Source organism: Arthrobotrys flagrans (genome assembly GCF_004000055.1).
Source record: "Arthrobotrys flagrans strain CBS H-5679 chromosome Unknown unitig_15, whole genome shotgun sequence".
In the NCBI taxonomy this organism is placed as follows: Eukaryota; Fungi; Ascomycota; class Orbiliomycetes; order Orbiliales; family Orbiliaceae; genus Arthrobotrys; species Arthrobotrys flagrans.
This window is the reverse complement of record NW_027137545.1, coordinates 3,104,694-3,113,606: the sequence shown is the minus strand read 5'-3', so window position 1 is coordinate 3,113,606 and position 8,913 is coordinate 3,104,694. Positions and strand designations below refer to the sequence as shown.

At 47.4% G+C, this 8,913-nt stretch overlaps 3 protein-coding genes across 3 annotated transcripts; 1 reads left to right on the top strand and 2 right to left on the bottom strand.

The window, feature by feature from the left end:
* DFL_000783 (uncharacterized protein) lies at positions 1-699 on the top strand (the record flags this gene model as incomplete). The annotated part of the gene is made up of 1 exon (XM_067637474.1): positions 1-699. One exon carries the CDS (start codon positions 1-3, stop codon positions 697-699), a length of 699 nt encoding a protein of 232 aa, XP_067495334.1.
* A 741-nt stretch (positions 700-1,440) lies between these two features.
* DFL_000782 (uncharacterized protein) lies at positions 1,441-3,928 on the bottom strand (the record flags this gene model as incomplete). Its single annotated transcript, XM_067637463.1, has 6 exons — positions 1,441-1,978; positions 2,054-2,124; positions 2,183-2,727; positions 2,784-2,929; positions 3,034-3,434; positions 3,539-3,928. 6 exons carry the CDS (start codon positions 3,926-3,928, stop codon positions 1,441-1,443), a joined length of 2,091 nt encoding a protein of 696 aa, XP_067495333.1.
* Positions 3,929-4,426: 498 nt separating this feature from the next.
* On the bottom strand, positions 4,427-8,274 carry DFL_000781 (uncharacterized protein; the record flags this gene model as incomplete). The annotated part of the gene is made up of 5 exons (XM_067637452.1): positions 4,427-4,834; positions 4,905-7,838; positions 7,900-7,989; positions 8,065-8,135; positions 8,205-8,274. 5 exons carry the CDS (start codon positions 8,272-8,274, stop codon positions 4,427-4,429), a joined length of 3,573 nt encoding a protein of 1,190 aa, XP_067495332.1.
* Positions 8,275-8,913: the final 639 nt, after the last annotated feature.

Genomic DNA, 8,913 nt, shown 5'->3' with positions numbered 1-8,913 from the left:
ATGCCAAAACGACCGTCCCCTCACACCTCCTCCGGCGAAAGCTACCACCGGGAACCAAAAAAACCACGGCATACATCCTCGAACACTCATAACTCCAAAACTACCAAACCCAACAAACCCGGCGGGTTCACAGTCGGTCCCGCAAATCTTCCAGACGGAACATTTAAACGAAAAGTACAAAAGATCAAAAAGGGGTTAATACACCGTGCGAAGTTATGGAAACGGTTGGAGAAGATTAAACGGGAAGAAGGGGTTATTTCTACTTCTAATACGGCGGGCCGTAAGCATGGAGATGATGAGGATGAAGATGAAGATGAAGCCGCGGTGAGGGCGAGGAGAAGGATGGAAAGGGCTATGCAGGATGACGATGGAGAAAGCGACGACGACGGAAGTGAGACCAGTAAACAAGATACTCCCAACGCCGACGACATAGATTCATCAGACGAAGATAACCCACCCAATGACGACGAAGAAGATCCACATACACACCCCTCCCGTAAACACCACACCCGCCGCCTACGACAATCCCGTTATAAAAACGAAATCTCAATCTCCAAAAAAATCAGAGAAGCAAAAGCCGAAAGAGAAAAGGTTGAAAAGGCAAAGATTGCGACAATGGAAAAAAGAGAAAGGGATAGGAAGGCAAGGAATAAAGCTATGGGTGCAGGGAGGGGGCAAGGACTAGGACGGGACAGATGAAGTTGGGGAGACAGAGTAAAGAACTGTTGGAGAAGGTTGAGAGGTTGGTTAAAGGGTGAAATAGCGGTGGGTGGAATGATGATATGGAAAGATTTATACTACGGCTTTATAGTCCCGCAGGCAGCGTAGGTCAATCGTTCCGAGATTGGGGCAACAGAATTAAGCCGCCCAGGACGGAGATTCGATCTCGATTCGAAAAAGCGCTGAGGGATATGTTCATTCGACAGAGTTGATGATGTTCAGATCATTGAGAACGGAACGGGGCCTGGGGAGGACAATAATCCTCAACATTGCAAGCCCACACCTACAAATCACATAGAAGTGATATATGCATGGTGGTTAGCTGATTTGTGTATACGGTCAATTATTTTCTTGTCCATTACCGAATTAAGAACTGCTGCTGCAACTGAAGTTTTCTATCGCACGAAAATGTGAATCTAGTTATCTATCCAAGATTATTTAGATCAAAATTTAAACGCCAAAAGCTATGCGAACATAAACCAAGGTCCACCCCGCATGGCCTCTACGACGGTACAAAAACGGACGAATGAAACTTATGCGAGGCCCACGAGTGGTAAAAAGAACGCCATGTGCACAGTGACAGTGCAACCTTAAATCTCCATATATAATTATTAACCCCCCCAAGCTTCCAATTCCAACTCCCGAAAAAAAAAAAAAAAAACCAAGCTCTCCTCCTGGATCTCCAAATCCATAGTTAGATACTGTACCCCCAGCGCTACTTTACCACACTGGATTCCGTTTCTCAAAGTCCTTAATCTGGCCCTCCACCTTCTCAACCTCCTTTTCTAGTTCCCCAAGACTCTGCGCCAATGCTCCAATTTCTTCAAACTTTCGATTTGCCTTCGCACTGGCAATCATCTCGCCCACCAAAAACTTTTGCTCTTCCAACACCGCCAGCTGTTCCTTCAGCAGCTTCTCTTCAGCATCAACTTCCGGATTACTGCTCACAACACTGCTCGCATCATCCATAATGCTCGCAGGCGACCCCAGACCCCTGTGATGCCCATTACCGAGTTTTCCGGATTTCGTTTGTTTTAATATCTTTGGCAAAGCTTTCAGCGGGAACATATGCGTTTGTAGAAATTCGACTGAGTACAAGTATATAGATCGTTGGAGCTGCTGCTGGGTTGGAGAGTCTGTTGGGAGTTTCACTATACGTTTCGCAGCAATGTCATATTGCGTAAAAGCATCGAGCAAGCGCTTGCGAGTTCTAGAGGCCTCGGAGCGTTGTTGCGGGGTTGGGGGTTTATTTGAGTCTCTGCCATCAGGGGGCAAAATTTTTAGTACCGGAATTTAAGAGGCGAATATCCAAACCACCGGGTGGGGAACTTACTGCAAGGAGACTAATAATCTCTGAAATCGGGGAAGCGTGTTAATGATTCCCTTTTCGAATTCTACCAGTGTCTGCGCAACTTCGTCAGCAACCAATGCCCTAATAGGGGCTAGAATACTAGGCACAGACCTCGTAGCTTTTCTGATCCGGCGGTTTTCTAGCAACTTCATCCATGAAATCCCTTTTGCTAAACAGCACCCCATTGCACTCTCTACATATCCTGACATCCAGCGCCACCTCGCCCATCTTCTCCGTCAATGTCTTCCCTCCTCCCACGTTAACATTGACATTCAGCCCCACCTCGCTGGAACACCCAGTCCTAGTGTCGCCGCAAACCACTTTCCCACACAACCGACAATGATGTTTCCGGAGTGAAAAGTTCGTGAACGTCTGTTTACAAAACGGGCAATTCGGGACTTTGGCATCGTCTTCCCAATTTACGATAGTTTGTTCCAGCAGTTTTCGTTGGTTTCGTAGGCCGTTGAGATTTACCGGCCAGAGTTTGGAAGTGGTGCTTTGTTGTTGGATATTAAGTATTTCTGCGGCAGTAGGGTCCGTGAGAACTTGTGTAAGTTTCGTCAACCGCTTATCTAGGCGAGAAGTCTCAAGATGTTGTTTGTCAACATTTTTTTGGCGCAGGGATTTGAACTCCGAGGTGTGATCTCTGACGAAGCCTACAAAACCGTTGTTTAGCACGCCAGCAGTATATTTAAAAGTACGGTATACACACCCTTGTGATCTAGATAGCCATCCCTCGAAACATAACAACTCTCGCACACTCTACACCAAGCACCCCTAACCGGTTCGTGGAGCGCCGCCCGCGAAAGCTTAATCTGATACATCGTATGCTCTTCACAAAAGAGCTTGCCGCACTTTCTACCTTTGTGTAAAATGGAAGCTCAGCCCTCAAGTTCACAATATAACTCCACACCAAAATCAAGAACATTCGAAAGAAAGGACGGGGAAAGGGTTGATTATACCGACAGTTCACGATGCCATTGCTACTACCCAACACCTTCCCGCAGACGGGCTCCGTGCATAGGTCTCTATGCCCTGCCTTCTGCCAATGTTGTCTCGTTACGAATTCCTCTGGGTCTCTTTCCTGCTTTACCACAGGAGGAGTAATTGTGGCGATACTTGTAGTAGATACGGTTGAGGCAATACTAGGTGCCGGAGTCGGTGGTTGTATCGTCGGATGGAAGTTATCATTCGATTCGAAAACATCGAGGCCCTTTAGCTTCTGGTTGATCAGTGCTACGGGCTGGAATTGTTTTGCTTTCAGTAGGTTCTTCTGGAACCATGATGATATATCGTCCTTTTCGACTTCCTCGACCTCTTTGTGTTCTTCGTCTAAGTGGCGGTTGAGTTGGAGGAGGGTGACCTGTAACTCCGCCCGGTTTCAACAGGGTAGAGGGAAACGTATCAATAACCATCTCTCGGATACCAGAAATAAGACTTGGTTTTGTAAGGTTAGGGGCTACATACCATATCCGTCTTACAGATAGGACATATCATCCTCCCCATACTCTCCGTCTCCTCGCCATATCGCCCAATCCCACCACCTCCAACAACCAGTCCATTTCCCGTACCGTTTCCAACAGGCGTAGAATATCCACTCGCGGTCGCACTATCCTGCCGCCGATGTCCGCTACCGTGACCCCCGACTCCAGAGATAATACCAAAGGAGCTTTGCGAAGCGTATGAAGCGGAACTTTCGGATGGAGAAACAGCTAAACCGGGACGATGAGCGAGAGCCGGCGAAAGGACCGTACGATTCGGAATCGGCCGGCCTAGAACGCGACCGCCAGGTTTAGGGCGGGCGGGAGAGGTGGTGGCGGTGGTGGACGAGGGGGATCGGGGGGAAGGGTGGTTCATTGTGTAGTGGCTTTACCACCACCCGAGCTTCCGGAATGATAATTTTGGATCGATGGGCGGAGCTATAAAAGTGTCGAAGGCATGGAGGAGCTTTAAGGTGAAGATTCACGTAGTAGGTAAGTCAGGGGAAAGGGGTTTTATAAAGCGACCGTGGGTTAGACTGGCGATGCTTACAATTTGGGAGAGTAGCCTAGCTGCAGGAGGATTAGATGAGATAATGGCGGGCCTTGTTTGAGCCGGTTTCCTTTCTTGACGGAAAGCTACGCCACATCAACACATTCTAATCCAAAATCCAACAATCGCCGGGTCAGGTAGCCAGTAAAGAGAATATCTCGAGACTACCTCGAGAGTAAAGAATACCTATTGCAGAAATAGTAGAAAGGGGAGTCGAAACTATATGGCCAGTAGAAATATAGAGCCAATCAAACTCGCTGCAAAATGCCTCGTCTAGATAGTTATTAGATATACATTCGTACTGGTACATCATCGTATTGTACATCACTCATCATCCCCCTTCTGCCTCCTCCTCTTACTCTTACTGACCTGCCCCCCCTCATCATCACCCTTCCTCTTCCTCCCTTCCTTCTTCCAAAACTCTTTCCCTTCCCTCTTCTCTCTAGCTTCCTTCATCCCCATATTCTCCGCAACCTTCGCTCTATAAACCTTCCTCTTCTCCTCCTTCTTATCCCGCCTCTTCTCCACCTTTTCGTTCCTCATAGTCTGCAGCTTCTGCAACAGATCCCTGGCCTTCTTCTCTTCTCCACCCAAAACCACGGCTCGTTTTTGCATGTACGTCTCCTTCTTCTGTGGTTTCATGGCGTGGATTTGAGATTTAAACGGGAGTTCGGCTTGAATTCCCTTTGGTACCCGTAGAGGATTAAAGTGTCTTGTTTGTCGTTCAATTTTCTACAAAACATTCCCGTGTTAGCAAATCTCTTAATAGCTCAAATTTCAAAGACAGATTCACAAAACATACTTTATACTTTGAATCCTTCAATAACGGGGTTACTACTCCTTCTTCGGCTCTAACCTGTCCTGTCAATCTCATGGCCTTCCACCCCCCTTCCCCTAACAAGTTCGTCATAGGATTATAAAACTTCTTCGGCTTAACCGGATACCACGCTCTCAAAAACACAATATCACTCATCAATATCTTGTCTTCAAATGTAGCTCTAAAGTGTCCGTCCGGTTTACTCAACGCCCGTTTAATCTGTCCTCTAACACCAGAAACGGTACGTATACCCGCTCCCTCGAACTTCGCGACTTCAAGAGATGATGTAAACATATCCTTGATGAACGCTGTGTTCTTAAAGATCTTTTGGGGGTATCCTGTCAACTTCAGCTTCTTGACGATTTCTGTACCTTCGTCGACGTTTAATACCACACCGGTAGCGGAAATTCTAAACCCGGGGTTTTCGTTCGAAACGCTGTTCACACAGCAGAAGCCGGTGTTGGGTGCGATCAATGGTCCGTAGAATGTTCCCGTGCAGTGCATATGCTCGGGGGTGTACTTGAGCATCCTATTTCTCGTTCGAGAATCACTCAAAGAGTAGATAGGAATACTCTGAAATCGTCGCCAACCAAGGCTAAATATCAACGGGTCATTCGTTTTCAAGATCCGCTTGTGCCATCTATGCCTTTTGATCCGGACTTGCAAGAACCCGAGCCGATCTTCGGTAGGTGTAAGGCCTCCGACGAGGATTGGCTGCTTTGGATCGAAATGCTGAACGAATTCGCAGGGGACACCGGAGAGGACTATTCGAGCGTATGTCCCTGGGCGGAAACCCTCGATTCGGACACGAGTGTTTAGATCGAGATCTTCCAGTTCCGCTTTGTTGACGTCTTGCTGTTTTGTGAGTTTGGCCTTTTGGGCCTCGTACCATTCATCCTCGCCGAATTCGTCCTTGCCTTCTTGGCCAAGTTCGCCTTCGTCGGCTTCTTCCTCGAAACGAAGCTTTAGTTCCTCCTTCTTGCGGGCGTTTTTCTCTCTTTCTTGTTCGATTGTGAGCTTTTCCTCGGGTTCGTCGGGTTTATCCGCTGGACCAGATTTTTCTCCTGTTTCTAGATCCTCGAATTCACCATCGCCCTCGTCGGAACCGAAGCCGGAGAAGTCATCGTCATCGTCCATATCGTCGTCGTTTCCATTCTCTCTCCTCTCTTGTTCATCGAGAAGATTTGCCGTGACGAACCGTCTTCGCAAGTCCTCCATATCAGCCTCAGTTTCCTTCCACTTCTTTTCTAGCGCTTCGATATCATAACTTGGCATGCCGCGGTCAGCTACCGTTGAAGCATCATCACCCACATCCTTCGCCTTCTTGAAGAAATCATCTTCATCGGCTTCCTCGTCTTCCTCCTCCTCTTCTTCGATCGTTTCTCCTCGCCAGAGCTTCGTGACGTTCGACAGGCTGACACTCTCATCATACAACAGCTTCCCAAGTTCCTTGATGTTCTTTTTCTTGTTTTTTGAACTATTCTTGAACATTTCCACAGCTCTATCCGTAAGGTTTTGTTTCCAACGGGCATTTCCATCTTCATCTTCCATACCTGAATCAAGTTCCTCGTCCTCATCGGATGGAAGCTCTTCATCATCAAAAGATTGGTCGGATACGTCGGACACGGAACCGATATCAGAGTCGCTGTCTGCAAACGCAACATCTTCGTCTCCACCTTCCGAGTTATTGAGGGACGCAAACTTCTTTTGCAGTTTGACACCATTGTCGCTCGACATATCTTCCGTATCGGAATCCTCGTCACTATCGGTGTCGTCGTCTTCTTCGTCAAAGCCGTCCTTCTCATCGTCTTCATCATCATCTCCACTTTCAAAGCCTTCATCGTCTTCGTCGCCGTTAGTCATGGCCCGTCCAGACCGCTTTGTTTTTCGCCCAGCATCACCGGATTCATCAGTGTTGCGGATTAAAGCGCCATTGCTGAACAATCGTACACCACCGTCTTGATCTTGTGCAGTACCCTGACCAAGCAAATTCTGCCTTCCTTGCAAACCAACCACTAATCTTTCCCCAACATCTCTTTCCCCCGCTTCTTCGCCATCACCTTCCTCGCCGTTATTGAAGTTGCTCGTCTTAACATCAATATAAACGGCATCTTTATCTACCAAGACACCACCGACGTCGCTCATCGGCGCGAATAGTAGCTTCTGCTTATCACCCAACCTCCTTCTCTTCGATCCTTCCTTCCCTTCCATCCTCTGAATAGCTTGTGGCGTTGGACATGGATCCGCTAGCCCTTCCACACTTGCTACGTGTAAATCCCCCACACCGGGAATATGTACCCTTCCATCTACTGCCGGAAAATTCGTCCCTCGAAGGTATCCATACACCGCCACTGTTCTATCTGCTTCTTCATTTTCTTCAATAACCGCAGGGTCCGTAAGATCCACCATACGATCCGCCAGCATATACGGATGCGTATTTCTCCAAATAATCGGCCTAGGATTCTTCATAACACTGATAAATCTCGACAAATTCAATATCTCCCGATCAGGGTACCGCCCATTTATCACACCGCTCAAGTAGAACAGCTTGGCGCCGTGATAAAGTTCACTCCAAAACCTATGTTTTAGTCTCTTCTTCGCAGTTTGAAGAGTTGTTGGTGAACGAAATAAATCGAGATGGGTTAGGATTCCAAAGATATTCGAGGGCATTCCGTGGCAGGACATGATATTTAGGAATTCCATTGTTTCCATTTCGAAACCGAAGTTACCGTCGATGAGAAGCAGGACGATATCTGCTATTTTGGCGGTATCGATCATAGCGGGGAGAGAAGGGTTGCATTCTAGAAAGGTCAGACGGCGTTTTTTAGAGGTTACGACGGTGATGGGACCGGCGATGGATGTTAGGGTGTGTTTTGTGTAGCGACGGACGAGGGATTTGATGAGTGTGGTTTTGCCAGTCTAGTGGGCACTGTTAGATATGGTACCTATAGAGCATTCGCAAGGTAGGTAGATAACATACACCAGGGGGTCCGACGACGGCGACAACGATGGGTGGTGCTTCCTCGGGGAGACGGTCCACGAGAGGGACGTGAAGTTTCCTTTCTTTGATCTATCCAACCAACCACCACTGTTAGAATTCATATTTCAAACAAAATAATATCAATATAGGATAGTGTGGTCGTACATCATGACTCCTTTTCGCCTGCTTTGCAAGCTTTCCTGGATTTGCAAACGCGAATGCCTTGGGATTAGGTCCTGTTGAGAAATGTTAGCACGAGTGTCCTGGCTCGAACATCAATGATGATTGAAGGTGTAAGATCGTACCACCGGTATGTTTACTCTTCTTCTTCCCCTTCGCTTTGGAAGTACGATGGGGGGTATTCGCCTGATCCATCCCGACGGTTAGTCGATATCGATGAAGCCGTGAGTATCAGATTCGAAGTCCAGTCGCTTGTCGCAAACCTCAAAAATTTTGGTTCCAGCGAAAAAAAAGCGACTAGGGTCTGGGGTCTGTTGTGCCAAGACATGGCGCCAAGGATTGACCTGGTCAGCAACACAAATTACATTTTCCGATGCAAAGCGAGTCAGGTCGAGTCAAGCTCCAAATCTGGATCCAGCCAGGCCAATCGACCAGTCGCAACATCCAGCTCAATCTAATCCGATCCCGTCAAGGGACATGTGAGCCCAACAAATCCGTCCATTTTATGTCCGTAAGTAGTGTCCATATTCTGCTGGCCGGTTGGCGTTTTACCCCTCCATTGGTGGTGCCATTGGCGGGGTTTTTCTCTGTACGTCATCCGCAGCAAGCTTAAGCAAGCAAAGCCGGACGGGACGACACTTTTCCAACTAGCATAGTAGATAGCATCTGGATGAGAAAGTATAAAGGGGACACAGAAGTTCCGTCATTTTAATTCTCAACTTTTGCATTTTATCCATCTTAATCATAACCTACTCCACCGAGTTTTATATTTCAACATTATCAAAATTGTTTCCACGGCTTAAGAGTTTAAGATATTATTCTAAAAACGTCAAA